Source organism: Pan troglodytes, chromosome 19, assembly GCF_028858775.2.
Source record: "Pan troglodytes isolate AG18354 chromosome 19, NHGRI_mPanTro3-v2.0_pri, whole genome shotgun sequence".
In the NCBI taxonomy this organism is placed as follows: domain Eukaryota; kingdom Metazoa; phylum Chordata; class Mammalia; order Primates; family Hominidae; genus Pan; species Pan troglodytes.
In genome coordinates this window covers 17,805,528-17,826,600 of record NC_072417.2, presented here as the reverse complement: position 1 = coordinate 17,826,600, position 21,073 = coordinate 17,805,528, and the positions used below count along the sequence as shown (strand labels likewise).

At 51.6% G+C, this 21,073-nt stretch overlaps 1 protein-coding gene across 10 annotated transcripts; it reads right to left on the bottom strand.

Moving 5' to 3' along the window:
- Positions 1 to 110: 110 nt before the first annotated feature.
- On the bottom strand, positions 111 to 20,851 carry EIF5A (eukaryotic translation initiation factor 5A). Of its 10 annotated transcripts, none has more exons than XM_054670812.2 (6): positions 20,708 to 20,851; positions 2,756 to 2,941; positions 1,435 to 1,539; positions 1,079 to 1,210; positions 909 to 982; positions 111 to 738 (listed from the first exon to the last, which is right to left on the bottom strand). In XM_054670812.2, the coding sequence occupies exons 2-5, from the start codon at positions 2,918 to 2,920 to the stop codon at positions 920 to 922; spliced, it is 465 nt and encodes a 154-aa protein (XP_054526787.1). In that variant the 5' UTR covers positions 2,921 to 2,941; positions 20,708 to 20,851; the 3' UTR covers positions 111 to 738; positions 909 to 919. The 10 variants fall into 10 exon arrangements, with proteins under 10 accessions (XP_054526787.1, XP_016786919.1, XP_016786920.1 ...); XM_016931430.3 differs by lacking the exon at positions 20,708 to 20,851 and adding an exon at positions 5,452 to 5,610; XM_016931431.3 differs by lacking the exon at positions 20,708 to 20,851 and adding an exon at positions 4,815 to 5,086.
- Between the last annotated feature and the right edge of the window lie 222 nt (positions 20,852 to 21,073).

Here is a 21,073-nt window from a genome sequence, read left to right as displayed (position 1 = left end):
CAAGTCAAAGTGATAGACAGCGGGTTCCAGTGAACTCAGTGGCAGAGTTCAGTCTTTTTGTGGCTTCCAAATATACCCATTTAATTCAAATAAGCAGCTGAGTTGGGGGCTTCATATTAAACTTGTAGTTTTATTCAGGTTTGATTTTAACAAATGTGTCGGGGAGAGAGCCCGCAGGAAAGGGTAAAGCCCATGGGGGCAGGGCCCTCCCAGATGCCTGAGGAGGGGGCAGGTCCCCTCCCCTCTCCTCCTCTTCCCTCCCCATCTAAAGGGGTTTGGGGAGAGACACAGGCAGGCGAGGGGGCTGGTCCCCAGTCTGTTGGGGTGGTGCTCAGGGTAAAGGGCTATGGGCAACAGGGGACCAGACCAGGGATGAGTGGGGAGGGCACAAGGACCATTTGCCAGAATCCACCGCTTTCTGATTCCAGATTGAATTAAAAAAAAAAAAAAGACTAAACCACAAGCAGCACCCACCCCCTTCTCCCCCACCAGGGCTGTAGTGTGAGGGGAGAAGAGGAGGGCAGCTTCACCAAGGCCACAGCTTCGCTCGCTCCTGGCCAAGGGAGCTAGGTGAAGGGCAGGGGCTCCCCGACAGATTGAGGGGGTGGGGAAAACCAAAATAAAACGTCAAATAAATTGTTTAGGAGGAGTCCAGCCTAGGACCAGGCCAGAGCCAGGCCAGGCTCGGGGAGGGGGCCTCTGCAGGTTCAGAGGATCACTGCTGCCACCACCGCCACCCTAGGTAGGAGAGAGAAATTAGTAAGACAGGATAATACCTTCAACAGGAAGGATAGGGAGGACAGGGCCAGGCTAGGGGCAGAAAGTAAGCCTGAAACAATTAAGACGACAGCAGCTCTGCTGAGGACAACAAAATGTGAAGGGGACAGTGAGGGATTTGTCACACTCACCTGGGAGCCAGTTATTTTGCCATGGCCTTGATTGCAACAGCTGCCTCCTCTGTCATGGCAGACAGCACCGTGATCTGGAGAAGCAAGAGGGATAGCCAGGAGATGTCTGAGCTCAGGAAGAAACGTACAGAACAAAGCTAAGCACAAAAGCAGGGAGGGAGGCACCATACCAGGATCTCTTCTCCACAGTCGTACTTCTGCTCAATCTCCTTGCCAAGGTCTCCCTCAGGAAGACGAAGGTCCTCTCGTACCTCCCCGCTGTCCTGGAGCAGTGATAGGTACCCATCCTGGATGCCAATCAGCTGGGGGCAGATAGGGAAGGAGGCTGAAGGTAGTAGGCCCAGGGAGGCTGACATGACAGTAAAGGCTCTGATAGACAAACTGGACTGATAGCAAACTAATACCAAACACCCTCTCCTGCCATTTCCCTCCTCTCTCCCAGCACAAGCTCTCCTGGTCAGTCCCTATCCCCCAACCCCTCCCTCCACCATAAACCGCTAACCCATCATCCAGACCATCTACGTACCTGGAAGTCATTCCTTTTGATGTTGGGGACATCCATATTATGAGTTGACGGGCAGATATCTTCATATTTCTTCCCAGTAAAGATGTCAATACCAACCAGATGGACCTGTATGTATGCATCACAAAGAGAAACCCAACCAAACTCTAAAACGGAGGAAATAAAGGCTCAAATTGACCTTGCCTGATGAGGGAACTCAGACTACATTGTTGGGGCAAAGACTGGAGTGTTGGAATTGAACCAGTCAACTCAAGAAACAGTAAAGCCTCTTAAAGAAAAAAAACAGATGCTAAAAAACCACCGTTGAGATTGGGGTTGACAGCACAATAGAAAACTGCATGGCAGGCTTGGAGAAGACAGTTACCTTGATAAAAGATAAGATGCTAAGAGTCTAGGGGAGTGGGAGGAGTCTGAGTAAAAGTTTCGAAGAGTTTTCCGGACACCAGGAGAAGGAGCTGAGAAACTGGGGAATAAGGAAGGTAGAAGGGAAAGGATAAGAAACTAAGAAATGTGAAAGAGCTGAAGAAAAGGACTTGCAGGGAGATCAGAAATAACTATGTAGCTAGAAAATAAGGAAGCCAGAAGAGCACAGAGAGGGATCTAGACACTAGAGAATAATCCAAGATCAATGTCAAGTCAAAAGATGGAAAAACTGATTAAGGAAAAACGCCACAAGAAATTCAACAAGAACGAATCAGGTTGAAATTCTAAAGAGACAGGAAAAGTCTGAGGTGATAAGGGAAGTGCTAGCAAGAATGTTAAAACCCATGAAAGCATGGAGGCTCAAGGAACCCAAGGAGAGTGGGATGGGGCAGGTAGGGGCAGTTTGATCCTGCGTCAGAGTTCCAAAGGGAAAGCTAGAACTGGGGAACGAAGCAGCAAGGTGACCTGAAAGCTCAGAACTGACGCAGGAGTCCCTCCAGGGGAAGGCGTAGAATTGGAGAAACCCTGGGCAACGTGATGGAAGCAACCACTTAACAACGGCTCAAGGGAAGAAAGAAAAAGTGAAAACCAAGAATAAGGAAGGAGCAACTGAATAGCTAGAGCATAAAGGCCTATGAATTGAAGAGATTGGCACAAAGCTGGAGAAACGGAGGGACTGCCAGAGAATGATGCGGGGACAGAAGGGTAACCACAGAAGAGGCTGAAGACTGGGGAGCAGGTGTAGTTGTCTGAATGAGTATGAAGGCTGAGCGCTAAACAAAAACAATCAGACAGTAAAAGCAGAATTAAAGGAAAGTCAGCACTGTTGGCAGCTTGCTGCTGGGAGCGCCAAAGATACTGGAGGCATGGGGAAGGCAAGATGCGGAGGTGAAATTCTAACCTTGGCGTGGCCGTGCTTGCCAGTCTTCGAAGTAGACATCTCGACGATCTTACATGGCCGGCCTTTGAGCACCACAAAGCCATTCTTACGTAATGCTGAGCACTGCATTGGGAAGGTGGCTGAGGCCCCTGCATCTCCTGTCTCGAAGTCCAAGTCATCTGCCATTTTAAGAGGCTTCGATTCCAACTAGAGCCAAGAAGAGAACTGAAGTGAATAAGTATGGAGGTCAACAGGACCTCCAATCTATCCCATTTCTCTCTAGAAACATTTTCCCAACTCTTTATTCCATTACCCACCTAAAATAAAGTCAAAGTTCCTGAACTTAAAATACTGACTGGGCTCAAATATACTCAAGAACTGGTGTGTGTATGGGAGGGTGGAATAGCTGGTTTCTCCCCCATAAATCAAAGCTAAAGTGGTGGCTTGGGAAAGGAAGGCTCTAGGGAGCTGGAATGTCAAATCTCAGAGATGAGAAAAGGCCTACTTCCTGGGAGGGGGGAGGACTCAGGTGTTACTTGCCACTGAAACCAACCACCCCTCTTCCCCACATATAGCCAGGGCTATAATTAGGTGAGCAGCTATGATCCAGCAAAAGGGCAGGGCTAATTGGGGGGGGGAGGGTGGAGACCGGAGGACAAGGCCCCACCCATCTGTTACACTGCCCCCCCCCCCATCCACACACAAACCAGTCACTGCTACAGGAAACCACAAGGCCTCTTTGGGGGATTCCCGCCTCGCCAACATGCACTTGCAACAAGCCAAGGGGGAGAAAGCAAAGTTGTTTCCGAAATGATTCCCCTGCCAAACACCTCGATCTTGGTTCCCAAAGAGAACCCAGGAACCCAGCCTCTCCTGGAAGGCCCTCCCACTTTTCCCAGGATGCATCTGTCCTGTCGGCTTTTCAGGCCGGGCCAGTACAGTCAGTAGAAAGTGGGAGAGGTGGGGGGGTGGTGAATGACAATAAAATGAAAGCAAAAGGTTGGTAGTAGTGAGTAGTAGAAAATCATACTAGGCTAGTAGAGTTAAGGACTTCGAAACCGTGGAACTCCCAAACCAGTTACAACAGGAAGACAGTGACAAGGTGAAGAACGCCTATCACGGTGGGAAACTCATCTGCCTGAGGCTTTTAGGCGCTGTCCACCCGGGCCGACAGAAAAGTTGGGCTCCTGTCCAAACGCCCTGTTTCCCCATTTCTCCGGCCTCCCAGCTCGAAGGGGTGCCACTTACACCTGGCTGACCGCCACACTTCACAGGAGGGTTTTTCAGGAAAGCTCCTGGGGCCCTTGAGGTTGGGAAGCGCTAACATATGCCTGCAGCAGGCCCTCTGGGGTGATTAGGACCCGAGCCTCCGGCTTCTCCCACTCCTCAAAATCTCAGGCCCCCTCGGAACCCCCGCGAGGACTAGCTCTCCCCGCGCTAGGGGCTGCCGGCTCCTGCCGACCATGTGGCCGTTCCGGGCTTCCGGTGGCCGGGACCTGGGGGGAGGGGTCCCCGCGCTGCCATGCGGCCCCGGTCCACGCTTGGCCATGCGGCCTGCGACCCCGAGAGCAGCCTCCCGTGGGGGGCACTTCCGGTGCCGCGGCCGCCCCCTCCTCACAGACTGCGCCAGGCCGGAGCCACGCCGCCTCCCCTCCCCCCGGCCGTCCGCCAACCCCCCCCCCCCATCATGCCCTCTCACCGAATAGCCCCCTCCCCCACCTCACGTGGCCGCGCTGAGCCGGGTCCTCAACGGCCCAGGTACCCTTGCCCCGGTGGGCCGATCTGGCCCCTGGCCCTCGCCCCGGCGTGGCCGCCTGGCGGCCTCTCCCGCGTGGCTGCCTCGCGGCTCGCCGTCCCCCGCCCTGCGTCGCTCCAACGTCACCGGGCCAACCCCAACCGTCACCCCGCGCGCCAACCGGGGCGCGCGCCCGCGCCTCTCCTCACCTCGCGCCGCTCTCTGGCCGAACCCGTGCGGCGGCGGCCGCCGCTCCCCTCTGCCCCCTCCCCGACCCCCGCGCAGTTCCATCTTCTCCCAGGCCCAAGCCAAGGTACCGCGCACACGCGCCCTGCCCGCTCTCACCTCGCGCGAACGCACTGACTCGACCCCGTCCGCTCGCCGCGAGCCCAACCGCTGCCTCCGAGCCCGCTGCCGCCGCCGCCGCCGCCTCTACCGCCGCCGCCGCTGCTGCACACGGGTCTTAGTACGCAGGCGCCGACTCCCCACTGACCAACCAAGCAGCCCTATGACAGCCGCGCAAGCGTGCTATCTATCTCCTCCGCCCTCCACCCCCGCACTGCGCAAGCGCACACACCCTCCCCATCTCCACCCTCCCTCCCACCTACCCGTCCAATGACGCGCATACGTGACCCCGCCCCTCACAAACCCTGAGCGTTTTCAACCAATCTGCAACGCGCAGGCGCACCCGGTTTTTTAATCTCTTCAACCTCATCTTCCCTCCCCTTGATAGACCGCTCGTCCTACCGGGCAGTCCTTGCGCCTGCGCAATAAGGAGCCCTGCACTCCACACCCTCTAAAGGAAACGCCTGGGTCTCAGAACGCATGCGTGTTTGGAATCCTAAACAACCCCTTCCACCTCAGACGCCGTCTGTACGCCAGGCGTTGAAAAGACCACGCCGCTAGATCACTTGTCTCGTCTAGAACGCATGCGTCTCAGGATACGCCCCACCTCGGCTTTAACTGGACTTAAACGACTCACACGTTTCAGAAAACTTGCTCTGTGGGGTGGGCGCCTTGTCTTGGAATCAGTCCCCCCAGTTCCACACATGCGCGGGAGATGTCTTTCCGCCCCACTCTTCTAGCGCGCTAGTGTGGTCGGGTTCCCACCCATCTCGGCTTCACTTCTCTAAATCGAATGCCTATGCTCTGCCATAGAGTTCACCAGAGAAGATAGAGCGGTCCTGCGGCGGACACCATCTTCTTTAAACCCTCAGTCCGTATTGGTCTCTATGGCATCCATAGAGGCCATTCGGCTATGAGGTCCTCAGTAAAGAAACTTAGATGGTATTACTGTGTTTTCCCCAACTGTGCTCTGCGGTTCCCCAAAGTATTGTCTACGAGGTCCCTTAGAAAAAATTGTCTATAAAAATGAGTGGTGGGCCAGGCGCGGTGGCTGACACCTGTAATCCCAGCACTCTGGGAGGCCGAGGCGGGCGGATCACCTGAGGTCGGGAGTTCGAGACCAGCCTGACCAACATGGAGAAACCCCGTCTCTACTAAAAATACAAAATTAGCCGGGCGTGGCGGCGCATGCCTGTAATCCCAGCTACTCGGGAGGCTGGGACAGGAGAATCGCTTCTCCTGTGGAGGTTGCCGTGAGCCGAGATTGCGCCATTGCACTCCAGCCTGGGCAACAAGAGCGAAACTCAAGTCTCAAAAACATAAATAAATAATACATAAATAAAATAAAATAGTGGTAGGCCGGGAGCGGTGGCTCACGCTTGTAATCCCAGCACTTTGGGAGGCCGAGGCGGGCGGATCACAAGGTCAGGAGTTCAAGACCAGCCTGGCCAACGTAGTGAAACCCTCGTCTCTACTGAAAATACAAAAAAATTAGCCGGGCGTGGAGGTGGGCGCCTGTACCAGCTACTCGGGAGGCAGAGGCAGGAGAATCGCTTGAACCCAGGAGGCGGAGGTTGCAGTTAGCCGACATCGCACCACTGCACTCCAGCCTAGGAGACACAGCGAGAGACTGTCTCAAAAAAAAAAAAAAAAAAAAAGTGGTATGTTAGATTACATTGACATTGTCTTAATCATAGGAGACCATGAAGCTGGAGAGGAGCTATCTTCCCAACTTTATTTTCTTTGCCCTCCCTCTCTCCGCCCCCCATTTCACTTTTCCCGAAACTTCGTAGTCTTCTTCCAATTCCTGGGTTTCTTGCACTACCTTCATGGCTGCCTTGTTGGATAACAAGACTGAAACAAGCGGCCAGGCGCAGTGGCTCACACCTGTAATCCCAGCACTTTGGGAGGCCAAGGCGAGCAGATCACTTGGGTCAGGAGTTCCAGACCAACCTGGCCAACATGGTGAAACCCCGTCCCCACTAAAAATACAAAAATTAGCCGTGCGTGGTGGAGCGTGCCTGTAATCCCAGCTACTCAGGAGGCTGAGGCAGGAGAATCGCTTGAACCCAGAAGGTGGAGATTGCAGTGAGCCGAGATCTCGCCAATGCACTCCAGCCTGCACGACAGAGCAATACGCCATCTCAAAAAAAAAAAAAAAAAAAAAAAGACAGAAACAAGCGACCAAAGATCTTGGGATCTCATCCTTCTTTTGTGTCTTTAAGGAATTACTTCAGATAGCTCTGCCTTAATTTTCTTCCCATAAAATGAGAATAATAATGATGCCTGAACTTCCCAATTTTTCAGGACGTTGCAAAAATTCTGCAACATGGGTTGGGCATAGTGGCTCATACCTGTAGTCTTAGCTTTTTGGGAGGTCAAGGTGGGAGGCTCCCGTGAGGCTAGCAGTTACAGACCAGACTGGGCAACATAACAACGGCCCATCTTTACAAATAAAAAATTAAAAAAACAAAAACAAGAAAAGCTCAGCTCAGTGGCTGGTGCCTGTAGACCTAGCTACTCTTTCTTGGGAGGCTGAGGTGGAGGGATAGCTTGAGTCTAGGAGTTCGAGGCTTCATTGAGCTATAATCCCCACCACTGCACTTGAGCCTGGGCAACAGAGAACCTGTTTCTTAAAAAAGAAAAAAAAAAAATCTTGTGACACGATACATGTGAACTGCAAACACTAGATTGAATTACTACATTTGTGTAGCCTGTTATGCTAACCCCCAGCCACTTCCCCTCAATTTTCTGAAATTCATGCCCTTTCCTTTGTAAAAAAAAAAACAAACAAAAACAAAAACAAAAAAACGCAAACAACTTTGTGAGTACATTGTTCAAAAGTCCAACACCTGCTTTTCTCAAAGCAAAGTATGTATTGTTCATGTGACCCAGCAATTCCACTCCAACGTATATATACTCCCAATGAATTAAAAACAGGTACTCAAAGAAAATCCGGGCCGGGTGCGGTGGCTCACGCCTGTAATCCCAGCACTTTGGGAGGCCGAGGCGGGCGGCTCATGAGGTCAGGAGATGGAGACCATCCTGGCTAACACGGTGACACCCCGCCTCTACTAAAAATAAAAAAATTAGCCGGGCCTGGTGGTGGGCGCCTGTAATCCCAGCTATTTGGGAGGCTGAGGCAGGAGAATGGCAAACCTGGGAGGTGGAGCTTGCAGTGAGCTGAGATCTCGCCACTGCACTCCAGCCTGGGCAACAGAGCAAGACTCCATCTCAAAAAAAAAAAAAAAGCAAATCCGGGCATGTGAGTGTTCATTAGCAGCAGTTATTCACAGTAGCAAAAAAGGTGGAAAGAACCCAAATGTCTGTCAATAGATGAATGAATTTTTAAAATGTGGTATATCTATACAGTGGAATATTATTTAGCCATAAAAAGAGATGAAGTACGTGCTGTAACTGGATGAATATTGGAAAACATTATGCTAAGTGAAAAAAGTCAAGATGCAAAAGGTCACATATTCTATGATTCCACTCTTAGAAAACATCTAGAATAGCTGGGCGCAGTGGCTCACGCCTGCAATCCCAACACTTTGGGAGGCTGAGACGGGTGGATCACCTGAGGTCGGGAGTTTGAGACCAGCCTGACCAACATGGAGAAACCCCATCTCTACTAAAAATACAAAATTAGCCTAGGGTGGTGGCGCATGCCTGTAATCCCAGCTACTCAGGAGGCTGAGGCAGGAGAATAGCTTGAAGCAGAGGTTGCAATGAGCCGAGATCATGCCGTTGTGCTCCAGCCTGGGCAACGAGAGCAAAACTCCATCACACACACACAAAAATTAACCAGGCGTGGTCATATGTACATGTAGTCCCAGCTACTGGGGAGGCTGAAGCAGGAGGATTGCCTGAGCTTAGGAGTTCAAGGCTGTAGTGAGCTGTGATCACACCACTGCACTCCAGCCTGGGTAACAGAGTAAAACCCTGTCAAAAAAAAAAAAAAAGAAGAAGAAAAGAAAAAAACAGAAATGTTGTACATAAATGTTCAAAGCAGCATTATTACTTTTTTTTTTTTTTTGAGACGGATTCTTGCCCTGTCACTCGAGCTGGAGTGCAGTGGCACGATCTCGCTCACTGCAACCTCCGCCTCTCGGGTTCAAGCGATTCTCCTGCCTCGGCCTCCTGAGTAGCTGGGATTACAGGTGCCTGCCACCACGCCTGGCTAATTTGTCTATTTTTAGTAGAGACGGGGTTTCATCATCTTGGCTAGGCTGATCTTGAACTCCTGACCTTGTGATGCACCCTCCTCGGCCTCCCGAAGTGCTGGGATTACAGGCGTGAGCCACCACACTTAGCCTGACCTTCTTTCTAATTTATATATTGAGCATTTCTCTTCTGTTCACATAGAAGTTTCCTTCTTGGGCCGGGCGCGGTGGCTCACGCCTGTAAACCCAGCACTTTGGGAGGCCGAGGTGGGTGAATCACGAGGTCAGGAGATCGAGACCATCCTGGCTAACACGGTGAAACCCCATTTCTACTAAAAATACAAAAAATTAGCCGGGCGTGGTGGCATGTGCCAGTAGTTCCAGCTACTCGGGCAGTAGTTACAGCTACTCAGGAGGCTGAGGCAGGAGAATCACTTGAACCCAGGAGGCGGAGGTTGCAGTGAGCTGAGATCGCACCACTGCACTCCAGCCTGGGCGACTCTGTCTCAAAAAAAAAAAAAAGAAGTTTCCTCCTTGAGAAATAATTCGGCCGGGCAAGGTGGCTCACGCCTATAATCCCAGCACTTTGGGAGGCTGAGGCAGGTGGATCACAAGGTCAGGAGTTCAAAACCAGCCTGGCCAAAATGGTGAAACCCCATCTCTACTAAAAATACAAAAATTAGCTAGGCGCAGTGGCAGGTGCCTGTAATCCCAGCTACTCAGGAGGCTGAGGCAGGAGAATTGCTTGAACTCGGGCTTCAGAGGTTGCAGAGAACCAAGATCCTACCACTGCACTCAGGCCAGCCTGGGCAACAGAGTGAGACTCCACCTCAAAAAAAAAAGAAAAAAAAAGAAAAGAAAACAAACAAACAAAAAAATTAACCAGGTGTGGTGGCGCATGCCTGTAATCTCAGCTACTAGGGAGGCTCAAGGAAAAAAAAACACACACACAAAACAAAACAGAGAGAAATGATTCGGCCAGGCACTGTGGCTCACACCGGTAATCCCAGCACTTTGGGAGGTCGAGGTGGGCAGATCACCTGAGGTCGGGAGTTTGAGACCAGCCTGGCCAATGTGGCAAAACCCCATCTCTACTAAAAATACAAAAATTAGCCAGGCATGGTGGCACATGCCTGTAATCCCAGCTACTCAGGAGGCTGAGGCAGGAGAACTGCTTGAACCCGGGAGGCGGAGGTTGCAGTGAGCTGAGCTTGTGCCATTGCACTCCAGCCTGGGCAACAAGAGAGAAACTCTGTCTTAAAAAAAAAAAAAAAAAGAAAGAAGGGAGGGAGGGAGGGACGATGGAGGGAGGGAGGGAAGGGAGGGCGGGCCGGGCGCTGTGGCTCATGCCTGTAATCCCAGCGCTTTGGGAGGCTGAGGCAGGTGGATCATCTGAGGTCAGGAGTTCGAGACCAGCCTGGCCAACATGGAGAAACCCTGTCTCTACTAAAAATACAAAATTAGCTGGGCATGGTGGCACATGCCTGTAATCTCAGCTACTCGGAAGACTGAGGCAGGAGAATCAACCCGGTAGGCGGAGGTTGCGGTGAGCCGAGATCGCACCATTGCACTCCAGCCTGGGCAACAAGAGCGAAACTTCATCAAAAAAAAAAAAAAAAAGAAAGAAAGAGAGAGAGAAAGAGAAAGAAAGAAAGAAAGAAAGAAAGAAAGAAAGAAAGAAAGAAAGAAAGAAAGAGAAAAGAAAAAAATTCAAACACAATTGATCGGGTTCTAGCTTGTCTTAAAGACATACACATTTATTTCCTACTTCCTTGTGGCTACACCCACTTACCATGATTAGAATTCAGATATTATTGAAAACTGCCAGGCATAGTTGCTCATGCCTATAATCTCAGCTATTCTGGAGGCTGAGGCAGGAGGATTGCTTCAGGCCTGAAGTTCAAGACCAGCCTGAGCAACAGGACTCTCGCTCTGTTACCCAGGCTGGAGTGCAGTGGTGCAATCTTGGCTCACTGCAACCTCCGCCTCCCAGGTTCAAATGATTCTCCTGCCTCAGCCTCCTGAGTAGCTGGGATTACAGGCGTGCACCACCACGCCCAGCTAATTTTTGTATTTTTAGTAGAGACAGGGTTTCACCATGTAGATCAGGCTGGTCTCAAACTCCTGACCTCTGATGGTCTGCCCGCCTTGGCCTTCCAAAGTGCTGGGATTACAGGCATGAGCCACTGCACCCGGCCTGCCACAGGGATCTTGTATGTCTAATTCACTACGATACCTTAGCACGTTTTAGCACCTGGCACACAGTAGGTGCTCAATAAATGTTTGTTGAAGAAATAAAGGAATATGCATATTTTATTGTAAACTATGTGAAATATTTTCAGAAGGTGACTCACGCAGTTGCTAACCAGCGCTGAGATTATCATGGTAGTTACTGGTGCACTTGTCTCCCAGTCCAGATGGTCAGAGGAAAGCACTCAAGAAATCTCAGTGAAATTAATTCAAATAGGAAACGATTTCTGAAACTTTTAGAACAGAAGATTTAGTATCCTGAGTACTGAGATTTACAGAGATGGTTGAAGCCAGGCACGGTGGCTCATGCCTATAATCCTAATACTTGGGGAGGCCAGGGTGGGTGGATCACTTGAGCCCGGGAGCTGGACACCAGCCTGGGCAACATGATGAAACCTGTCTCTACCAAAACTAGAAAAATTAACTGGGGGTAGTGGTGTAAACCTGTAGTCCCAGCTACTCCAGAGGCTGAGGTGGGAGGATCATGTGAGCCTGGGAAGGTCAGGGCTGCAGTGAGCCGTGATTGTGCCACTGCACTCCAGCCTGAGCGACAGAATGAGACCCTGTCTCAAAAAAAATAAAAATAAAAAATAGAGTTGGTTGAATAGTAGTGCTGTCTGCTAGACCTTTGAGGGCGGAAATGTTCTCTATTTGTGCTAATACAGTATCCATGAGCCTCATATGGCTATTGAGCTTTTGAAATGTGGCTGGTGAGACTTAGGAACTGAATTTTAAATTTTATTTTAATTAAACTGAAATAGCCACATGTAGCAATGTCAGCAAGACTGGTCAGGAGGCAGTGCTTGAGACCTGGGTGGGTAGGGTGGCAGTGGGTTAGATCTTGGGCCTTTAGATTTAAGCTAAAGGGCTTGAGCTTCACCTATGAGTTTTCAATGGGAAGTCACTGGAGAGTTTTAAGCAGGATAGAACATTTCATTCATTCCTACGTTTGCTTGATTTTTTGCTTTTTTAACACCCCCAACCCCATTTACTTCCCTGCTCCTCCACAAGCAATTACAATGTTGCACATCTTTTGGTTTTGATATACTCTGAGAGACATGGTTTGTTGTTTGTGGGAATGATTCTTTTTATGTATGTCATATCATTGTATATGTTTTTTTGCTTTTTTTTGAGACAGGGTCTGGCTGTGTCACCCAGGCTGGAGTGCAGTGGCAGGATCATAGCTCGCTGCAGCCTTGACCTCCCAGGCCCAAGCAATCTTCCCACCTCAGCCCCTCCCAAGTAGCTGGGACTACAGCTGTGTGCCACCATGCCTGGGTAATTTTTTAAATTATTTGTTGAGACGGAGTTTCCCTATGTTGCCCAGGAGGGTTTCAAACTCCTGACTGCAAACAATCATCCCACCTCGGCCTCCCAAAGTGCTGGGATTATAAGTGTGAGCCACCGCCCCCAGCCTGTTGTATATGTCTCATCCTGTTTCTTACCCTTTTTCTCTAAGCAATGTGTTTTTAAGATGCATCCTGGCGGCCGGGCGCACTGGCTCACGCCTGTAATCCCAGCACTTTGGGAGGCCAAGGCGGGCGGATCATGAGGTCAGGAGTTCGAGACCAGCCTAGCCAACACGGTGAAATCCCATCTCTACTAAAAATACCAAAAAAAATTAGCCAGGCGTGGTGGTGGCACCTGTAATCCCAGCTACTCGGGAGGCTGAGGCAGGAGAATGGCGTGAACCTGGGAGGTGGAGCTTGTAGTGAGCGGAGATTGCGCCACTGCACTCCAGCCTGGGCGACAGAGCAAGACTCCATCTTAAAAAATTAAAAAATTAGCCGGGCACGGTGGTTCACGCCTATAATCCCAGCACTTTGGGAAGCCAAGATGGGTGGATTGCTTGAGGTCAGGAGTTTGAGACCAGCCTGGCCAACATGGTGAAACCCTGTCTCTACTAAAAATACAAAAAATTAGTCAGGCATGGTGGCATGAGCCTGTAGTCGGATCACTTGAGGTGAGGAGGCTGAGGTGGGAGGATCACTTGAGCACAGGAGGTCAAGACTGGAGTGACCCCTGGTCATGCCACTGCACCCCAGAAAAAAAAAAAAGTTCACTGCCATATTATTTGTTGTGGTTGAGAATTGGAGGTGCCATGGGTGCTCCTCAGTGGAACTGTGAGCAGGTAAAATGTGGCACAACTCATACTGCAGAGCATTGGCGCAGCAATAGCTTTGGTCATCATAGAGCATGGGTGGATTTTAACCACATAGTACTAACTGCAAATAAGATCAGAACGAAATCTATAACAAGATGTTATTTAGGGAAATTGAAAATGCACACAAAAACATACAGCAGATAAGACAAGGAGGTAGAGGCTGGAGAAAATGTCAAGGCTTTGACAGAGTGCTAGCCCAGCCTGCAAAGAGGGAAGGACAGTGGAAACAGCAGCTAAAGAGTAAATGTGTGGCCAAGCGCAGTGGCTCACGCCTGTAATCCCAGCATTTTGGGAGGCCGAGGTGGGCGGATCACTTGAGGTCAGGAGTTTAAAGCCAGCCTGGCCAACATGGCGAAACCCCATCTCTACTAAAGATACAAAAATTAGCCAGGCATGGTGGTGCACACCTGTAATCCCAGCTACTTGCGAGGCTGAGGCAAGAGAATCACTTGAACCCAGGAGGCAGAGGTTGCAGTGAGCCAAAGTGCGCCACTGCACTCCAGCCTGGGCAACAAGAGCAAAACTCTGTCTCAATCAATCAATCAATCAATCAATGTGCCAGCCGGGCGCGGTGGCTCACGGCTGTAATCCCAGCACTTTGGGAGGCCGAGGCGGGCGGATCACGAGGTCAGGAGATCAAGACCATCCTGGCTAACACAGTGAAACCCCGTCTCTACTAAAAATACAAAAAATTAGCTGGGCGTGGTGGCGGCGGGCGCCTGTAGTCCCAGCTACTCAGGAGGCTGAGGCAGGAGAATGGCGTGAACCCGGGAGGCAGAGCTTGCAGTGAGCCGAGATCGCGCCACTGCACTCCAGCCTGGGTGACAGAGCGAGACTCCGTCTCAAAAATAAATAAATAAATAAATAAGTAAATGTGAGAGGATAAGATGGACAGTGTGGGTATGAAACACTGTTGCTGTTGGGAAATAAGAGAGTAGTTATTAGGACAGAGAAGAGGTAAACTCTGATTTGGGCTGCAACAAAAAAGTTGGAGTGAAAAGTTTCTGGGAGTAGATGGCACCAGGGGATAGAGGTGACATCATCTTTTCTTTTGTTTCTTTCTTTTTTTTTTTTTTTTTTTTTTTGAGACAGGGTCTCACTCTGTTGCCCAGGCTACAGTGCAGTGGTGTGAAGAGGGCCCACCACAGCTTGGACTTCCCAGGCTCAAGTGATCCTCCTAACTCAGCCTCCTGAGTAGCTAGGGTGCACCACCACATCTGGCTAATTTTTTTTTTAAAGTTTTTGTAGAGACAGGGTCTTTCTATGTTGCCCAGGCTAATCTCAAACTCCTGGGCTCAAGCAATCCTCCCACCTTGGCCTCCAAAAGTCTTGGGATTACAGGCATGAGCCACCGCACTCAGCTGACACCATTTTTTCAATCGTTCAAATATTATCTCAGTTTGATCACACAAATCTTCACCTTTATTGTGCTAAACCTGGGCCTCCAGGAAGACTGTTCTACGCAAAATGACTGTGGATAAGTGGTGATGACGTAAACCCAGTGAGGAGGGAGAACGGAGGGAGGAAAAAGAGAAGCTTAGACTTGGATGCATCAAATTCCAGAAGCCTGAGGAGCTGTTGGCTGGAGAGACTCCCTGACTTGGGCATCTGGCAGAAGGTGGGAGGGACTCAGGAGTGGAGACACAAATTTGAGAGCCATCAGAAAGTGGTCACCGAAGCCAGGGAAATGGATAGACCAATCTAAAGAAGGGTTGTCTGGGTGCGATGGCTCACATCTATAATCCTGGCAGTTTGGGAGGCCGAGGTGGGTGATCACTTGAGGTCAGGAGTTCGAGACCAGCCTGGCCATCATGGTGAAACTCCATCTCTACTAAAAATACAAAAATTAGCTGGGCGTGCCTGAAATCCCAGCTACTCTATCTCAGGAGGCTGAGGCAGGAAATTCACTTGAACACAGGAGGCAGAGGTTGCAGTGGGCTGAGATCGTGCCACTGCACTCCAGCCTGGGTGACAGAGTGAGACTGTATCTCAAAAAAACAAAAAAAAAGAGATGACAGGAAAACATGGCCTAGGAAACAGTGGGGTTGGAGAAGGAGAACAAGCATAACAGGAGAGGTGTGAGGTGACAGGGAAGGTTGGGTTGTGGAAGCTGTGGCAGGAACACTTCATTTGACGGAGTCCAAAGGGAACCAAAGCCATCCACTGCACGTCTCAACTGAGAAGGGACAGTGGGGCATTGCTGAAGCTGTCGCAGTGGAGTGATGGGGCAGAAACCAGATTTGGGTTGGTGGGTTGTGAAAGAAAGTTGAAGTAAACACAGCAAAGACTGGTTTCAGGAAATTTGTTGTTCAAATAATGGAGAGGTACAGGGCAATAGTCGAGAAAGCAGGATTTTGTTTTGTTTTGTTTTGTTTTTTGAGACGCAATTTCACTCTTATTGCCCAGGCTGGAATGCAATGGCATGATCTCGGCTCACTGCAACCTCCGCCTCCCGGGATCAAGCAATTCTCCTGCCTCAGCATCCCGAGTAGCTGGGATTACAGGCATGTGCCACCATGCCTGGCTAAATTTTTATATTTTTATGAGAGGCGGGGTTTCACCATGTTGATCAGGCTGGTTTTGAACTCCTGACCTCAAGTGATCCTCCCGCCTTGGCCTCCCAAAGTGCTGGGATTACAGGCATTAGCCACCACGCCCGGCCTGTTTTTTATTTCTATTTTTTGAGACAGGGTGTCACTCTGTCACTCAGGCTAAACTGCAGGGGCACAATCACCACTCACCGCAGCCCTGACCTCCTAGGCTCAAGCAATCCTCCCACCTCAGCCTCCCAGGTAGCTGGGACTACAGGTGCATGTCACCACCTTCAGTTAATTTTTGTATTTTTTTAAAAGACGGGGGTCTCATTATGTTGCCCAGGCTGGTCTTGAACTCCTGAGCTCAAGCAATTCTCCTGCCTTGGCCTCCCAAAGTGCTGAGATTACAAACATGAGCCACTGCACCCAGCCTGTTTTTGTTTTTAAGTAATGAACAAAACAGTCAGGCAAAGAACACTTCAGGTGAGCAGGAACTAATGGAAAGGAAGCGACAGAAAAAGAAGGAAGCCTTTTCACTAAAATTCCTGGAGCCCTTGTTATCTATAGTACTTAAAAATATTTAAATAACCAGAAAATTATGGCCAGGCTTGGTGGCTCACACCTGTAATCCCAGCACTTTGGAAGGCCAAGGTGGGCAATGGCTTGAGCCCAGGAGTTCACCTAGGGTGAAACCCCCTCTCTACAAAAAGTTCAAAAAAATTATCCGGGCATGGTGGCATGTGCCTGTAGTCCCAGCTCAGGAGTGGGCCAGTTAACTACAGGTGGGAGGTTGAGATGGGAGGATCACTTGAGCCTTCAAGGTGGAGGCTGTAGTGAGCTGAGATTGTGCCACTGCACTCCAGCCTGGGTGACAGAGTGGGACCCTGTCTCAAAAAAGAAAAAGAAAGGCTGGGCGCAGTGGCTCACGCCTGTAATCCCAGCACTTTGGGAGGCTGAGGCGGTCGGATCACGTCAGGAGATCGAGACCATCCTGGCGAACACTGTGAAACCCCGTCTCTACTAAAAATATGAAAGAATTAGCCGGGCATGGTGGCAGGCGCCTGTAGTCCCAGCTACTGGGGAGGCTGAGGCAGGAGGATGGCATGAACCTGGGGGGTGGAGCTTGCAGTGAGCGGAGATAGCACCACTGGATTCCAGCCTGGGCAACAGGGCAAGACTCCGTCTCAGAAAAAAAAAAAAAGAAAATTACATGCACCAATCCTTCAACTGAAGAGGACAATGAGCTGCATCGCTCCGTGGTATCTGCGAATTCTCCTCCATGGGGATGGAGAGCACATAGCCAGTGTAGCTGTTGTTTCAACAGCCAGGAGTACATTTCCCTGCAATGCTCCCACCTCTGGTCTCCTCACATCCTCACATTTTCTCTTCTTTTCTTTTCTTTCTTTTTTATTTTTTTGAGACGGAGTCTCGCACTGTCGCCCAGGCTGGAGTGCTGTGGCGCGATCTCAGCTCACTGCAAGCTCCGTCTCCTGGGTTCACGCCATTCTCCTGCCTCAGCCTCCCGAGTAGCTGGGACTCCAGGCACTTGCCACCACGCCCAGCTAATTTTTTGTATTTGTAGTAGAGACGGGGTTTCACCATGTTAGCCAGGATGGTCTGGATCTCCTGACCTTGTGATCCGCCCACCTCGGCCTCCCAAATTGCTGGGATTACAGGTGTGAACCACCGCGCCCGGCCACTTTTTTTTTTTGGCAGAGTCTCACTCTGTTGCCCAGGCTGAAGTGCAGTGGCGCAATCTCAGATAACTGAAATCACTGCAACCTTTGCCTCCCGGGTTCAAGCGATTCTCCTGCCTCAGCCTCCTGAGTAGCTGGGATTACAGGCGCGCACCACCATGCCGGGCTAATTTTTTTTTTTTTTTTTTTTTTTTTGAGAGGGCATCTCGCTCTGTCGCCCAGGCTGGAGTGCAGTGGCGCTATCTCGGCTCACTGCAAGCTCCGCCTCCCGGGTTCACGCCATTCTCCTGCCTCAGCCTCCCCAGTAGCTGGGACTACAGGCGCCCGCCACAACACCCGGCTAATTTTTTGTATATATATATATATATATATATTTTTTTTTTTTAGTAAAGACGGGTTTTCACCGTGTTAGTCAGGATGGTCTCGATCTCCTGACATCGTGATCCGCCCGTCTTGGCCTCCCAAAGTGCTGGGATTACAGGCATGAGCCACCGCACCCTGCCAATTTTCTGTATTTTTTAGTAGAGATGGGGTTTCACCATATTAGCCAGACTGGTCTGGAACTCCTGACCTTGTGATCCACTCGCCTCGGCCTCCCAAAGTGCTGGGATTACAGGCGTGAGACACCGCGCCTGGCCAATTATTGTATTTTTAGTAGAGACAGGGGTTTCACCATGTTGGCCAGGCTGGTCTCGAAGTCCTGACCACAGGTGACCCACCGGCCTCCTCATCCCAAAGTGCTGGGATTACAGGAGTGAACCACCGCGCCCGCCCCATTTTCTTTTTCTTTCTTTCTTTCTTTTTTTTTTTTTTGAGGCGGAGTTTCGCTCCTGTTGCCCAAACTGGAGTGCAATGGCATGATCTTGGCTCACTGCAGCCTCAGCCTTCTGGGTTCAAGCGATTCTCCTGCTTCAGCCTCCCAGGCAGCTGGGATTACAGGTGCACGCCACCACGCCCGGCTAATTTTTTGTATTTTTAGTAGAAATGGGGTTTCACCATGTTAGCCAGGCTGGTCCCGAATTCCTGACCTCAGGTGATCCACCCGCCTCAGCCTCCCAAAATGCTGGGATTACAGGTGTGAGCCACCACACCTGGCCATTTTCTTAATCTTACTACAAAAAGGTTCAGCTTCCCTTCCTAGGTCCTCTCTTCTCACCCTCCAGCCTGTAGCTAACTGGCCCACTCCTGAGCTCCGCCTTCCATGTGATTCTTTTGCTGCAGCGGTCACACTGTGAGGTTTCTTGCCTGCCTTCCCCAGTCTTGGTCTTAGGCTTCTCCAATTTCTTGAGCTCAGGGCTAGGCACGGGTAAGTCGGTCCTTAACAGTCTAAGGCCAGTGGTCATTCTTGTATGCTTCACGGCCTCGTCTTGCTACTTAGTTGTTTTCTTGTCTCTTCTCTTTTTCTGTCCACTGTGCCCGATGCCCCGGAAATCAGAATCTTCAACTCTGAAAGGGCCGGAGGGGTGCGGCGGGCGATAGCGAGTGGAGGGTCAGCGAGGAAGCGGAATCCGGCGGCCTCCGGGAGCGGCCGGCAGAGGGCGCGCCGGGACCGGGAGAGGCGACTGCGGCTGCTGCGGGCAGCTGGCGGCGAAGGGGACGCGGAGGACGCCAGCCCTTGGGAAGCGCACGTGGGGCTTGCCCAGCAGCGCCTGGGGGCACGTGTGCTGCCCCGGGGCGCGCTGCCCTGGCTAAAAATACAACGCGCACCCGCGTCCTCCCTGGTGGGGGAGGCGGCCCTAGGGAGGAGATACTGCTGGAGCCTCGTTTTTCTGGGATTACAGGCGTGAGCCACCGCGCCCGGCCCATTTTCTTAATCTTCCCAGGCTCCCGAGAAACCTGGTACAAGCCTCGCACTGCCCCTCAGTCCTCTCATCTGTGGAATGGGGGCCGTTCATGTATTCGATAAATATTGAACGTGTACGTTGTACCAGGCACTGCTGCAGGCGTCCAGCTTAACTACAAGGCTCTTACTGCTGTGGAGTTTACAGCCCACTGTGTGCAGGGAAATAAAATAAGCAAATGGTCAGGATCATGTCATATTTTCAAAAATGCCATTAGAAAAATAAGGAATGGTGTGATGGCGAAGAGTGGCACGTAAGCTGCTACTTGGAGAGAGCCACCCTGAGACACGAAGGCGCGTTTTCGGCAGAGGAAACCTCATGTGCAAAAGGCCTCGAGTCCGCTGGAGCTTGACGCCTGGCCGGAGACCACAGCCCCCGGCATACAGACGTGAGAGACCCCAAAGCCAGTCTAGGGCGGTAGACCTCAGAGGCTGCAGCGGTCGGTATGGGCCACATGGGTGGACACATTGATCAAAACTCAGCGAAGGCCGGGCACGGTGGCTTACCCTGTCATCCCAACACTTTGGGAGGCTGAGGCGGGCGGATCACCAGAGGTCAGGAGTTCGAGACCAGCCTGGCCAATATGGTGAAACCCCATCTCTACTAAAAATACAGAAATTAGCCAGGTTGTGGTGGCGCATGCCTGTAATTCCAGGTACTCAGGAGGCTGAGGAGGGAGAATCGCTTGAACCCGGGAGGCAGAGGCTGCAGTGAGCCCAGATCGCGCACTGCGCTCCAGCCTGGGCGACAGAGGGAGACCTTGTGTCAAAACAAACAAACAAACTCAGCGAAGAATTGCGCATTGTACTACTTGTAAACCTTGTTTCCAATACAAACATAGGTAGGGGCAGGCCGGGAGCCACCTTGAGGTGGCTCAAGGCAGGAGAATCGCTTGAACCAGGGAGGCGGAGGTTGTAGCGAGCCGAGATCGCGCCACTGCACTCTAGTCTGGGCGACAGAGCGAGAACCTGTCTCAAAAAAAAAAAAAAAAGGAAAGAAAAGAAAAGAAAAATAAAGAAAAAAGAAAAGTAGGGGGTCCTGGCTCATGGGAGCAAGTGTGAGCCGGGAAATCCATTCTGCTGCGCTTTCCAGCCTATCCTGCGGGCGGACCCCGCAGCCCCAGGGTGTGCAGGGCCATCCTGTGGGGAGAGGGTGCCAAGGGCAGTGGTGGCCGGAAGGCGTCTGCACCTGGCAGCATACGGGCAAGGTCGGTCTCGAGGGTGGAGGGGAGCGGTGCTACTCACTGCCAGAACCGAGGCTGCAGATTCCCGCCCCTCGCTCAGGTCGTTAGGGGCAACCTTGGCGCTGCGGCCCCGGCCCCGCCCTTCCCGCAGAGGCCAGGTGGCGGTTGGGGCGCGACCGGCCCGTTTGATTTCCCGCGGCCGGTGGAAAGGGGAGGAGGGGGGAGGGGAAAGGGGCCGCCGGCCAATGGGTTGGGCCGGGGGCGGTCACGTGGCGGCCCGGGGGCGGGACCCAGGTGTACTTACTGGGCAGCTGGCGGGGGCCGGGGCCGCGGTGCGAAGTCCGGGAGGCGGGGTCGGCGTGCGGGCCGGGGGGGGGCTGCTGGGCTGGGATTGGCCTGTGGTCGGGAGGCGGGGTCTGCGCGAGCG